This window comes from Camponotus vicinus, unplaced genomic scaffold (genome assembly GCF_025532165.1).
Source record: "Camponotus vicinus isolate PSW18456_S1 unplaced genomic scaffold, iyCamVici1.0 SCAF_14, whole genome shotgun sequence".
In the NCBI taxonomy this organism is placed as follows: Eukaryota; Metazoa; Arthropoda; class Insecta; order Hymenoptera; family Formicidae; genus Camponotus; species Camponotus vicinus.
In genome coordinates, this window is record NW_028141950.1 from 2,094,294 (window position 1) to 2,108,803 (window position 14,510).

The 14,510-nt window shown below is 39.9% G+C and overlaps 2 protein-coding genes and 1 long non-coding RNA gene across 14 annotated transcripts in view; 1 reads left to right on the plus strand and 2 right to left on the minus strand.

Annotated features, from left to right (window-relative positions):
- Window positions 1-217: 217 nt before the first annotated feature.
- On the plus strand, window positions 218-7,812 carry LOC145964772 (putative ATP-dependent RNA helicase DDX5). Its single transcript, XM_083087859.1, has 8 exons — window positions 218-578; window positions 912-1,265; window positions 1,353-2,006; window positions 2,133-2,305; window positions 2,419-2,478; window positions 4,542-4,784; window positions 4,859-5,035; window positions 5,120-7,812. Exons 1-8 carry the CDS (start codon window positions 562-564, stop codon window positions 5,155-5,157), a joined length of 1,716 nt encoding a protein of 571 aa, XP_082943985.1. The 5' UTR covers window positions 218-561; the 3' UTR covers window positions 5,158-7,812.
- Window positions 889-3,625, minus strand: LOC145964785 (uncharacterized). Its single transcript, XR_014436554.1, has 4 exons — window positions 3,351-3,625; window positions 1,551-1,737; window positions 1,335-1,447; window positions 889-1,250 (listed from the first exon to the last, which is right to left on the minus strand). It is a non-coding gene; the product is annotated as an uncharacterized LOC145964785 (long non-coding RNA).
- The window catches only part of Gluclalpha (glycine receptor alpha 1), a 91,282-nt gene continuing 83,298 nt past the window's right edge, over window positions 6,527-14,510 (minus strand). For 9 of the 12 annotated variants that reach the window (XM_083087867.1, XM_083087868.1, XM_083087864.1 and 6 more), the window contains 2 exons: window positions 13,982-14,262; window positions 13,071-13,445 (listed from right to left, as the gene is read on the minus strand). In XM_083087867.1, the coding sequence (XP_082943993.1) occupies window positions 13,212-13,445; window positions 13,982-14,262 (515 nt within the window). In that variant the 3' untranslated portion in view covers window positions 13,071-13,211. Of the gene's footprint in view, window positions 12,994-13,070; window positions 13,446-13,981; window positions 14,263-14,510 lie in introns of those variants that run through there. The other 3 variants (XM_083087869.1, XM_083087871.1, XM_083087876.1) reach the window with 2 other exon arrangements.

Here is a 14,510-nt window from a genome sequence, read left to right on the forward strand (position 1 = left end):
TATTATCGTTAATAAAAACATTTGCCTCAATCAGCTTCGAGTCATTGACGACACGGAGTTAATTGGAACAATCGGTTAAACAAATTAAAAATCGGAACGATTATTAGTGATTGTTTACAAGAGTAGAAATAAATTATTATTATATTTTCCGAAAGCTGGTTTTTTTTAATGTTTTTTTTTTTCAAGTAATGTTTTTAGCAAGGGTTTTATGCACGGAGAGAGAGTTTTCAGCGGTAGCCAATCAGAAATATCATAACAAGGATGAATATGAATGAATATATTGAAGAAAAACGAATCGCGATCTGATTGGCGCACACTGTAACGCAACGACCAATCAGTTCTATAGAATCCCAGACGATCTAGACGAAGGGACGCGTCTACATAATTACCACGTTAATGGTGTCACTTTTTTTTCTTTGCGTCACTTTGGATTCGCTCAGATTCGCTCAAGTTCACGTTCTGATTTGTACCGTATGCGAGCTGTCGCGAGTTGTTTATTTGCGAGGACCATCGAATAGTATTGTTTAATAACAAAATCGAAAAACTCATTTGACAAGGAATATGGGCCGCTATAGAAGGTACGTCAACGAGAATGTTGCGACGAGAGATACGCAAAATATATCTCGTCGAGAACGCTACCCTATTCTAAGATTCGCGATGAGAAACCATTTGCGGCAAGCTTACCTTTTTCTCTTAAAAATCGGATTTACTGGTAGTCTTTCTTTCCTCAACAAAATATTTTCATAACCTATGTTCTATATATTATGTTTCTTCAAATATGATACTTACTAGCACTTACTAGCACAGCCCTTATCTTCGTCGTGCACAACGCTTCTTATGGACGTATGTTTTAATTTAAATTCTGTAAAAATTAGAATTTTATTTAATCATACATATATATGTTGATCCAGCCGTAGTCGCGATAGAGACAGGCGGCGCAGATCGCGTACTCGTTCGCGAAGTAGATCACCGCGTGACAGGAGGAGCTGGGGTGGCAGTGGAGGACGCGATAGACCTTCCAATAGTCGCAATAGTCGTGGTCAGCCTGGTGCGAATTTAAGGAAACCACGATGGGATCTCAGCCGATTGGAACCCTTCAAAAAGGACTTTTATATTCCTCACGAAGCAGTTCAAAATCGAGACCTGCGTATCGTGGAGCAATACAGGGCTGAGAAGGAAATCACGTTGAGAGGCAAAAGTATACCTAATCCTGTTTTTAATTTCGAGGAGGCAGGTTTCCCGGATTATGTCTTGAAAGAGATCAAGTAAGCAGTGGATTACAAAGATTGGATGTATTAACATTTTGTATTTATAATTGCAATCAGTTTAATTACCTTCATTTTATATCATAGGAGACAAGGTTTTAGCGAACCCACATCGATCCAAGCTCAAGGATGGCCTATTGCATTAAGCGGCAGAGATATGGTAGGCATTGCATCCACAGGATCTGGGAAGACATTATCTTATATATTGCCTGCGATAGTTCACATTAATAGCCAGCCAAAATTAAGTCGTAAAGATGGGCCTGTAGCATTAGTGTTGGCACCTACACGAGAGTTGGCTCAACAGATTCAGCAGGTTGCCGATGATTTTGGACACTCTTCAGGCATTAGAAACACCTGTCTGTATGGTGGAGCGCCGAAAGGTGGCCAAGCCAGAGATCTGGACGGCGGGGTAGAGATAGTTATTGCTACACCTGGTAGACTACTTGATTTTCTCGAATCTGGGAAGACAAATCTGAAAAGATGTACATATTTAGTATTAGATGAAGCTGATAGAATGTTGGACATGGGATTTGAGCCACAAATTAGAAAGATTATAGAACAAATTAGACCAGACAGGCAGACATTGATGTGGTCAGCCACGTGGCCTAAAGAAGTAAAGAATTTAGCTGAAGATTTTCTTAAAGATTATGCTCAAATCAATGTTGGTTCTTTACAACTTTCAGCGAATCATAATATATTACAAATAATAGATGTATGTCAGGATTATGAAAAAGAGAATAAGTGAGTATAAAAGTTTTGTATACTCGTGGCTTTTTGTTCAATTTTTAGGATAGCAATTGTTAACAATTATTAAGAATTACTAACAATTATATTTCCAAAAAAATCTGTCTTATCAAATTTTTATAGATTAAGTACTCTGTTGAAAGAAATAATGGCGGAAAGCGAAAATAAAACCATAGTATTTATTGAAACAAAGCGCAGAGTAGATGAGATAACAAGGAAAATGAAGCGCGATGGTTGGCCAGCAGTTTGCATTCATGGTGACAAGACACAGCAGGAACGAGATTGGGTTTTACAAGGTATAGATGAACACACACACACACACATATATATATATATATATATATATATATATATATATATATAAAATATGTGTGTAAAGTGTATAAATATTTATATGTATTTTATGTAGATTTCAGATCGGGCAAAGCACCAATTCTTGTTGCTACTGACGTTGCCGCACGCGGTCTTGGTGAGTAATTCAATGTTTTCTATTATGTTATGACGCAACAATATATTGTCAGTTATTTTCCTATAACATGGAAAACAAACTGATTAATATTCACGGTATTAATTTCAAATCCCCAAGATTATAAATTTTTTTTCTTTTTTATATACAATGCTCTATTCTGATCAAAAATTCTTATTTGTTATGTAATGTTCCGTTAAAAGCATAAATTGAAAGCAATTTAGATTGAAATATTTAAATTATGTATTAAATATTTGAGAATCTTACGCTGTACAAAGTTGGAGCAGAGTGCGAGTTAATCTTGTGTAATGAATTAAGTAAGTCAAATTATACATATATATTGATAATACCGAAGAAGTAACAGAAAACAAGTGTGTTGCATAAGAACTGACTTTGACTTAAACTAATTCATACGGCATATTATACATGCAAATGTCAATTGCAATTACGCGCATTACATTTAAATTCGGATTGTTTTTGCAAACGGGACATTACAGCTTTTAACGCGTTGTAAACTTGAAATCAAAAAGAAGGAAATCAGAGAAGGAATAGGGCAAAAAGAAAAGCAAAAAGAGATATGAGCATATTGAAGCAGGAGGATGGTTGGAGGTAACCATACAGCTAACGCGGTTGGATCTTTGTTTGTATTGCAGAGGCACATTGCGCGCAGGCCCACGCCGGGTAATGCAAAGCATGTCGGGGGTGCCCGCCGCCGCTCTTTGTTCGGTGGTGCACTGGTTTGCATTGTCTGCGCTGGCCGCGACGCCGTGCCTCTATCCGTCCGTCCGTCAATCGCGTGTGAAGTCCGGCCAAGTCCGGGCCAAATCGGGATCTACTACTACTACTACTCTACTACTACTACTTTACCTACCTACCTACATACTGGATATCAGTCCTACTGCGCTGCGCTGTACGCCATCCGGGCTGACTGGCCAGGTCATTGTTGCCAGAATAGAGTCCCCTGCGCTGGCACGCTCAAGCTAATCAGACAACCAACAACGTTGGTCCGTTGAGGCGGTGGCATGTGATAGCAGATATGCCAGAGCCTCTCTTAGCGCGCCCTGCGCCTGTAGCGACAGAGTGGCGGAGGCAGTAGCTGGAGCGAGCGCAAATAGCCAGGCCCTGCCCGTACGTTGCTAGCGAAACACTCGCCCACTGCCTAATATATTTTAGTAAAATATAGTTTAAATTTTTTTTAAATTAATTGACATTTACACATATACTCGTACACACACACACACACATACACACACATAATACACGTATACGCGTATATATAAATACATGTATGTATACATGCGTTTGTATTGACTGTGTAATTGTTAGCTTATTACGAATAATGTTCATTAAATTGCTCATTTATCTATATATATATATATGTATATATATATACGGATATAAACGCGTAACGCTCACAAATCTTCCTATCACTTTTACGTCTCTTTAAATTGTACGCATTCTCTGATCACTTGTCCTTTTAATTCCTATGATGATCAACACCATACAGTCGCATTTCTTATCACAACTATCATACCATGTCAATTTCTCAGGCCACGATTCTAGTCTCTTTTCTAGATATCAGTTATTTGTATTTGTTGGAAAAAGACTTTAAACATATTTTTGTAATCTTTTTTTGGAATTATAATAAAGTTAAATTCACCATCGTGAAAGAGATATATAGGAAAGGAAGAAAAGAATCGTGCTCGCGATTCTACAGTTTGTTTTTATTTTAGATTTTCTCTCTTTATAGAAAACCTTATTTATAAAAATTATAACAAGTCGTGTCTCACTAGTTTTAACAGAATTCTTTATATTCATTTTTTTTTGTAAATTTTTGAATCTAAGAAGCAGCGCAATAATATCCAGATTATTACCTAGCTTCTTCGAAAGTGTATCGAATCGTTATACGATTTACCGGAATATGCTGCTCGGTAACATTCAAGATCTATTCGACTCGTGGTGTTTCACAATCCTTGCGACACTACTACTATCTTAACCCATATCTGTCCTCAACACTGGAATTCCACAAAGAGTCGGGCTGATCTAATGCCAAATCTTAATTTCAGACGTTGAAGACGTCAAGTTTGTCATCAATTTTGACTACCCCTCCTGTTCCGAGGATTATGTCCATCGTATCGGTCGTACCGGCCGTCGACAGAAAACCGGCACGGCATATACTTTCTTCACCCCCAATAACGCCAACAAGGCTAATGACCTGATACAAGTACTGAAAGAAGCAAATCAGGTGATAAATCCGAAACTGTTGGAGCTCGCTGATGGCAAAGCCGGCGGATATGGCAGAAATAGAGGTATTTCGAGTATCTAGACATTACATTTCATAAAGCTGAAGCTCGTGTAAAGACAATCGAATTAACACCGACAGGTGCAAGAAATCGATGGCGATCTCGAGGCGGCGGGGGCGGTGGTCGTAACGGGAAGGAACGCAGCTATTCACGAAGCAGAAGTCGAAGTCACAGCAGAGAACGCAACGGTCGTAGCAGTCGACGAAGCTACAGTCGCAGCTATTCGCGAAGTCGTAGCCCTATTAGCAATCGTAATGGTAAATTGCTATAAATTGCAAGCTAAAAGATATTAAAATCCAGTGGAACGATCAACGTACTAACGAGAAATTATTTCTCCTCAGAGGTTATCGGCAAGAGTTACTGGAGTAGCGAGAGATGATCTTCCAGCGGCGGCTAAAAACCATGTTTGTATTTTACGAGATTTACAGGTAAATTTTTTTTACGTCCAATAGAAGCAATGTATTTGTAGGATAATGATTGTTGAAATCGCTGATTTCAAATGAAACATACATTGTTCGCGATAAGTTATTTATGCTGAATTCAATGGGACACTATTGTAATTTTGCGTATAGCAACGTATAGTCTGCGCACCAATTCGTATCCCATTCGAATCACCACTAAGCTGGCGCCAGATTATACGGGTGTTCGTGATTTGTGAATAGATGATTAGTAGAAAATATTGTTAAAGATTATTAATCACTCCAAGAATGATTTTTAGATAAAGAGTATGATTAATCACGAATCGCGAATGACGAATCGTAAGTTTTCCATACAGGCGAATGACAAATCTTTCGCGAATTACGAATAATCTAACGTCCCAGCTTTTGCCGTGAAACATATTTGATAGTTTTCCGACCACATTTACACGAATCTCTTATGTCAACTTCGATATATTGATCGTCATAAGATAAGCTTTTACGCAATTCATGTGTATTTGTAAGAATATTTAAAGTACTTGAACAAGTGGAGAGATATTTTTAATAGCTACTCACATTGTAATACAATGATAGAATGTGCTATCATTTTTTATTTCTTTTTGCATCTTCTCTGCCGCATCTAATTTTTTCCCTCTCAAGTATTATCTATATACACCAGATTTAGATTAGATATAATATGAATGCATCACAATGCAAACTATCTCGTTTATATGTTTTTATAACACTCTACTTTTCACATTCTAAGAAAAGCTAGGATGTAAATGTAATCATTATGCAAACTAAACTTCCAGAATGTAGCGATGTATTTAATTTAGTATATTATATGTATAATGGTATAATACATATGTATATATAATATTATACTATTATATATATATAATTTTATATATATATATATAGAAACCATAATTATAAATGTCTAGCGCGCTTATTTGTAATTTATTCGTCTATATCTAGACAATTGCGATAAATAAGAAATAATAATAACACTTGATGTACAGTATTTCACCTCGTGACACAAATAAATTCATAAATACGTCTAAATTACTGTAAATTACTTTGTATTGTAATATTGATGCATGCTTTTATTACTAAGATTACTAGACTATCTTCCAATGATTATGTTACTTTATTAGCAGTGAATTACTTACCTGTAATGTTCTCGGCGAGAATGTATCTATAGATTAAGTGCTATTAATTTAACAAAATATAACAAAAATCACTCGTCATAAAAAAGAAGTGAATCCTAATTGTAGTGATCGTGGGAATTATTTCGTCAATCGCGTAGGGAAGAGTAAAACAACAAAAGAATGACTCGTGCGTAGGATCGATTTTTCGCCCCCGTTCTTCTGTTTAATTTAATTTATATCTTAATTACAATGATAATGCTTAAAGATCTTACGGTAATTTTAGAATCCGATTCCGTTTGTTGTTTTCTCAACCTAATGTGCATCGATTTTCGGTTCGATTCGTTTCACTTTGTCTGGTGGCCGATTCCGGCCACATGACATTCGTCGATACGAATAATTATTATTCAACCAATATAAGATGTACACCGGTGTAATTGACGATCTAATGAGTTTCACGCTGGAAAAGATCCCTTCTTTTTTTATCGGACTATGCGCCACGATACAAATTTTTATTATATTACACATCTTGGAATATCGTGCTTTTGCACTCATGAATCACAAACATGCAATATCTTCTTTATTTACGTTCTCGACATGTGCTCGCTCGAGAATCGATCGTGCCGTTTCTCCCTTTCGCCAAGGGACGACACAATCGTTACGATTATTATGGACAACGTAATATCTGCTCGTTGATATTCATCCAGGACGCGAGCGCGATTTTATAAGAGATTAATCGAGATTGATCACGATTACGACGAAAAAATCTTTGGCAGCTTCAACCGAAAGTTCAAGGCATCTTTGAGTCGATTGAAAGAGGGGTGCAAGAATTTACTTTATTATAACACAATTTTATATATATTCCAGAGAATATTATAATTTGATCTATATATAATAATAAAAAAAAAGATAATTTACCGCGCCTCTCATTTTTTTAATTCAAGAGCCTTAAATCAGAGATGCATCGTATTTTCGGTTAAGATAGCGCAAGACTCGCTCGTCATTTATCTGTGATTGTAAGAAAAACCAATACCGATGTCCCATTAATCGTAATGTTAACGTTAAAGTGCGATTTTTGGTTTCTTCGCAATGTGAACGTGCGTGGGATAACGCGAGAATCTCTTCTGAGCACGCAGTGTGCGTGCGTGCGACCTGTGTGTATGTGTGTTACGTGTGTGTTAAACAGTGTGTTAAAGCTCCTCGCATCAATTTTTTGGGGTAAAGGAGGGATTTATTTTGTTTTTACAGAGGGCTCAGCATGCTTCGTTCACATATATTACAACGTACGCATATAACAATAACATTAAACCCTTTAGGTGTGTCTTCGGACGTGGGAGAGAGCTATGTGTGTGGCGCGCTTATAATTATATTTGCGATACAACGGGATCTTCGTGTGTCGTGCAAGGGTCATATATTCATGTGTGTACTTATGTGTGTGAGACGCTATGTTTTTTTTTTTCGGTGTGCGAATCGATCTCACCTGGACTCGAGTGACTCCAAGCAAGCGAGTGACAAGTGTGAGAGTGAAGTTTTACACGGTTGTCCCTAACTTCCGGTCACCGGAAGTAACTTCCTCAATCCACGCGATACAGATCTGCTCTGGCCTTTCTATCCCAGAATCTTTGTTCCTTAACGTTACTCTTATGATTTAGAATTGAGGAAGATACGCAATCCGGTGACGCGTGCCGGCGCGTGCGTGCAGTAGATTCGATGATATCTATAATTAAACGTCAGTCAATTGTCTGCAACCGCTAAAATAGCCGGAAACCTCATCTCGAAGAGCCAGCGGCTTCCAAAAAGGAAGCGAATCGATGATGAGAGATAAAACGTTGGAAGCAATCGTTGCTCGGTCGCTCAAATTAAAGGCGTTTGCTAAGAATGTCATCGATTTTTTGTACCCCTCGTTTTCGTGATATGCAAACATGAAGCAGGAAAAAAGATTTCTCGAAGAAAGACAATTTATCTCGCTGCTCGTTATGCGATTATTTCAAACTATCGTGTAACTATCGTTCTAGGATTGCCCTTTTGTGTTGCCAGGAGAAATTAGAAAGCACAAGAGTAATTTTTTGAAATGACTTGTAACACTTTTTATATCCGAGATAATACATATAATCTCTCGATCATATTTTCTCATGACTTGCTTCGGATGCAAAAAAAGGAAGCAAAGTATTTCAGAGCACGACGCAAAATCGAATATTCATTGCGTTGCGTTGATTAAAAAGATGCGAAAAGTTTCAGGCGGTTTCTACTAACAGCCTGTAGTTCTTTGCAAGAGATCTTGCGATAATTTAAGTCTGTTGAATCGCTCGATGCATCGGGTATCCACAAGATTCGCTAATACAGATGTGCGCGTGAATCTATACGCTATTGAGAGATTCGATAATCGATGCATTATATATATACATAGATCTCTACATGTAATCTCGTTTCGTAAATACTGGCTTTGTGTCCCTTCAAATCTCTAACGTACAGAGACGTTTACAGAGAGACTTCTTAAGTATACATGGTGTCGCTTACTCCCGGCTCACGCGAAAGCCAGTAATATACCGGGTGTTTACGCGCAAACAACGACAGTCTATCATATTCATCGTAGTCATGGTATAGATGGACGCAAAGCAAAATTCGAAATAAACCGGATAAACAAATATGATGATCTCATCTATACCACGTCTACGATCTAATTATTCTACATAAGAATATTCGAAAAATACGAGCAAAACAATAAAAATCAAGTGTCCCTTGTAATTATTGCTAACGTTGTGTGCACGTTGTAATACATTGATCATTATTATTCGTCTACTTAAATTACTTGTATGAAGTGACGCTTCAAATATTTCACGCACAAACGTGCAATCGATTCCAATTTTAATCTACATCCGGATTTGCAAGTGTACTATTAGTCTGAATTGCGCTAGACAACAAATTACAGATCGAGAGATTACAGTATTTATCCGTCAAAGATTGATTCTGTTCGATTTTATCAATTGTTGAATTCCAGAAAACTGATCAGCATGCGACGAGGGGTACTGTTATAATGACAGGAAGCTGGCTTCCTTCCTGAAAAAATTAAACGCAAGATTTTTTCGTAGCTTTGCGCATATAATTATTTCTCGGCTACCGGAAATAATTCTCGTTTGTGATTATTCGATTTTATTCCTTCAGAACTTTGAGAGATCTGCCTAAATAATACTTAAGAGTATAATTTTTAGTTGAATCGTGTGACGTAAATATAAACTCTCGCAGCTTAATATCCCTTATACCTTTATGATAATATTTTCGAAAAGTGCGGTGATTTTCGTTATAAAAAAACACAGTCATCGTTAATGACATTTGTATCTGCATTGACGACGACTTTCCCGTTTTCTTGAGGATACTTTTCGTTCCATACGCGTGATCTCGGAGGTTTGTTATACCCAGAGACAGATACATTTTTCGTTTTATAGACAATCGAATCTTGAAATAATGACATCGATAATGGCCTGGTTTACACGTCTTTTGATACGCGAATCAAAAGTAATGCGCACCAAACGTTTAATTCGACTGCGTTTACATCAAATGTATAAATACATGCGCGCGCTTTAAGGAATCCAACTAAAGTACGAAGAGTCGACAAGTGATCGACAAGTGACACGCAGGAACGAAAAATGGCCGACCAGTCAGAAATAATCCTTCGTTCTTTGATGCACAAGTGTTTACAGCGCCACACATATGCTTGATACGTGTATTATTTTGATACGATACGCCTTCTCGATGCGTATCGTACCAACTCAAACGGCATTGTTTACACCATACATTTAGTACGAACATAACATTTGATACGCGTATCAAACGGTCGGTGTAAAACCAGACCATTAAATCGCGTTTATCACACGAATAATTGTAATTGTAGAAAGAAGATGAATTTATATATGCCTGTCTCCGAATACAACACACGGTCTTATAAAGGCGTGAGGTGTACTAGCTGACGTCGCAAGCGGACTATCAAATCCGCGAGATAGTTACTTCTTCTTACGCACGCGCATGGTTTCATCGATTGCACGAAGTAAAAGGAAGATACACGAATGAGGAGAAACGGAGGGATGCTGATCGGACACGCGTGAATCTCCGTTCATTGCAAATTATCAGTGGGGAGGAGTTATCCTCCGACAATCTTCTAAATTCAAGATTTGGAGACGGGTATTAATCTTCAGAAAAATAATAATATACGCAAGAAACGGCATGCCCAATCGCGCACCTTCTCCGTTTCCTTGTTAACCACCGAGTACGTAACGGGGTGTGCTCTCGTCGAGGCTTGCCGGGGTCGCCGTGTCGTCTCTCGCTTGAGGATAGCGTCTCCCGTCGAGTTTCAAAAAATACAACTATCGTCCGCACCGCATTTTCTTTCTTTCTTACGTTTTTTTTCTTTATGAGCACGTTCTGCGTGTCTTCGTCGTCTCCTCATTCCGTCCGCGAGGTCGACGACACCGCCAGTTCCTCGCGACAAGTAGAATAATAAGTCGATGAGGGTAGATTTTCACGCGCGGCATCGCCGATCTCTTCTGAGCAAAATACGTGTGAGAGCCCCGAACCGGGGATCTCCCCTTCTTCCCTGGGCGACCGACCCGGGGCAGCGGAAAAAGGAAATACGTTATCCGCGAATTGCGCGCGACGCGATTGCCTCGCCGATATTTTGTATCGCGAGTCCGTGGTCGCCTTCGGCTCGTATTCGCGTCTGCGCGTTAATCTTTATCCGGGCTTTGGATTAAAAAAATAACATCTCCTTTACTGTATTTCCTCTGTAATTCGCCCAAAATATTACGAATTCTCAATTCGTCGATAATTTACGCCAAATGATCGCTTCGGCGAAAGCGTATTAGCTTTTCTTCTTACAAACGAGAAAAGAATCGCCCGGATAAGGATTAAAATTAGCGATACCAAGGCGTCTCTCGTCTTGTTATCAGTGATAGAGGAGCAGATAGTACTTTCTAAAACATCCACCGATCTTAAGCGTTCAATTACAACGGTTGAATCTTCCCGATTTAATTTTACATTTCGTTTTTTGTTTTTCATGTTTTTCTTTCATATAAATTATTTACGAGACAAATAGGAAAAAATACGATAACTCAAAAATATGTGGATTTTTGAAGCTCCTTGATACCGCTAGAGTTGATAAATCTGCCAGCTCATACCAGCAGGCCGTTGCACACTTGGAAAACTATCGGAATATTCAACACTTTTATAGATATATCTCCCAATATTTTGCAGCGTCAAACATTCCGGTCAATCCCCCTGTGCAGTCTTAAGAAGGGGCAACATGTGACACAACGAGGTAATACAGACCGTTCCGTATTCTTTGCGAAGCGACAACGAAACATCTGTACAAACATTACCGATGTAACTATCGTTTTGTGAAGAAATCGGAACGTGATCGTCGTTATCGCGATATGTCGCGCGTTATTACTTTACCCCGTTTTACGGTAATATTTACCGGATTTGGAGTCGTCCGACGTCAATTCGCAACGACGGACGCATCCGCAGCTCGCGCGTCGACAAACGAGCTCGCTCGCTGGACGACGCGCTATTTTACGCAACGTAGATATAATTATACTTATAAACTTTACGCTTTTTTTTAAATTGTTAACAGGCCGTGGCTATACAGGGCCCACTACGCTTTCAGTTCAGTCTGTGGCACGCGGTCTTCCGAGCGGGTCATAAGGTACGGTGTATACGTGTGTGTACGTGTATTAAATGTGTAAAGTGCGCGCGGGTAATGTGTTACGTTTTATCGTCCTCATCATTTTTACCCACCGTCGTAAGATATCTAGCATCGCTAACCTCGTTGCACCTTGGATGATCCTCGTCCTGGAATATTTTCATTTCGGGCGCGGGCAGTAGAAGAATCTCCTCTCGTCGAAGTGCCTTCGATCGGTCCTTATTGAATAAATGCGACTTGATTGCGATCTCGTTGATGTCAAAAATTTTTTTTGAAAGATCGACAATTTTGTAAAGTTGCCTCGAGCCACTTCTTTAAGGACCTGGTTTCGTACATGCAATTCTGATTCCGTCACACTTTCCGTTTCTTCTTCCTCATTCCTTTATGCCCACGGTATCGTCGATGGGAAACAGATAAACAGACCAGTACCCGAAGTTGAAGAGAATGAATACGAGAGGAAAGGCAACGCGTGCAAAGATGTCGATCCTCGCGCTGCCTCGGGTGCGGCAGGTGAACAGTTTGTGCGGTAGGCACAATATGGTCCAGAAGCCATTTTGCGATGATACCGTCGCCGGTGCGGACGGTGGCTCTGTAGATGACGTCGGCGCAGCGATCGGCGGCGAGGGTGTCGCAACGCGCGACATTGTACGTGACGGCGTGCCCAACGGTGATGCCGAGGAGGCCGGGGAAGGCCATCGTGATGGCGATGGCGACGACCTTGCCGAGCTCCTGCGCGAATGATGTCGCGGTGCTCGCATCGGAGAGCACCGGCCGGCGACGCAATTTTCGTCGTTCAACGGCGAGAAAGACGGCGATGGCGAGCGATCCGGATGATAACGCTGATGACGATGCGACTGGTGATGCTGCTGCTGCTGCTGCTGATGGTGGTCCTGTTGATATATACGCGGCAGCGAATGATGCTGCGACATCGTCTGACTAACGCCGGCACGCTGATGACGCTGCAGCTGCTGATGATAGTGATGGTGATGATGATGGTGATGATTGTGATGATGATTTTGAGGAGGATGATGATGCTGATGACTTTGAGGGTGGTTGTACGGTTGTCGGTGACGAGGACGCGAACGTTGTTGCGGCGGTCGTGTCTGTTGGAACTGTTGTTGCTGAGGATGGCCGCGAGCCACTTCCCTTGTTGATCCGAGCGCCTCCTCTTCGTGATTTACTCGCCCTCCTCCTCCTCCCGAAACAGGTACGTGGACCAGTACGCGAGGTTGAAGAATGCGAATACGATTGGGAAGAAGATCCGTGAGATAACGTCGATGCGCTTGGACCTCGTCGGGAACTTGGACAGCCACGACCTGCAGCAGTTTTTTTTCCGTGGTTGCATATGTATTTCGCACTGCCGCAATTTATCCATCGACATGGAATCCTCCGGGTGTCGAACCAGAGGCTTCTGAAAGAATTCGGACGACATTGATTCATTAGTTACTCGCACTCCTTTTCCTCTAGTTCTCAATTCGAGCAATTTCGATTCTCTCCTCTTTGCCAAATGAGAAAAACTAATTCTATCATCTTATTTTTTCTATCTAAAAATTTTAAATGTTTCACTTTAGACGATCCAACTAGCGACAAAATTCGAGACGGAAATTTATTTATAATTTTATTGCCGCATTTTTTCTAATATATTTAATTTTAACATATACATAAAATATTACGCGATACAAAATTATAAATAAAATTTTGCTCCAAATTTCGTCGCGAATAACAAATCTTCTAAAGCGGACAACATTTCGTTTAGAAAGACTTAGAATTTTCAATTATACATTTTCTCGTAACGAAGCAAGTTGAGTAAGATTCCAACGGAGGAACGTTCGACCGAAAATAGAAGTTCTCGTAAAAGCATGACGACCATCTCTATAAAGCATCTCGAACGTGCCCGGAATCTCGAGAAACGTATCGTATATATATCTCTGTTCTTGGCATACTGACCATGGCGAAGTTGGCGGATCCGTCCGGCTCGAGCAGCTCCGAGGATGGGTCGATCGACGACGAATGCTCCATCTCGCTCGGCGGGAACTGCTTCTTTATGTTGTCGCTGTGCATATCGCTGCGCGACGCGTAGTTGACCAACGCAAATTCGAGTAGAGCGCCGAACACGAAGGTCAAGCACACCCCCGTCCAAACGTCAATGGCCTTGGTATAAGAGACCGGTGGCAGTGAGGCATTTATCCCTGATGTCTGCGTGGCCATCGTCAGTAGTGTCGTAACGCCTGGAGACGGACACATGTCAACTGATCTCTTCGATGATGAGAGAATGAGAAGAATAAAAAGCATTCAAAAAAATAATACAACACAATTATAAATTTTTTTCTTTTTTTCAGAATCATTAACCATTACATTCATTGCTTGTGTGTTTTGACAAATGATTCATTTTGATCCCCGAATTTTTTCCAGCGCGCATTTGACTTTTCTAGGCCTTCTTCAAAATTTTTTTATTCTTCTACGCAAATTTAAATTC

What these genes read in the sequence shown, in the direction of transcription:
- LOC145964772 (XM_083087859.1), top strand. An exon ending in TATGTCTTGAAAGAGATCAA is followed by an intron (nt 1,266 to 1,352) that starts GTAAGCAGTGGA and finishes TTTATATCATAG; the next exon opens with GAGACAAGGTTTTAGCGAAC. An exon ending in CGTTGCCGCACGCGGTCTTG is followed by an intron (nt 2,479 to 4,541) that starts GTGAGTAATTCA and finishes TCTTAATTTCAG; the next exon opens with ACGTTGAAGACGTCAAGTTT.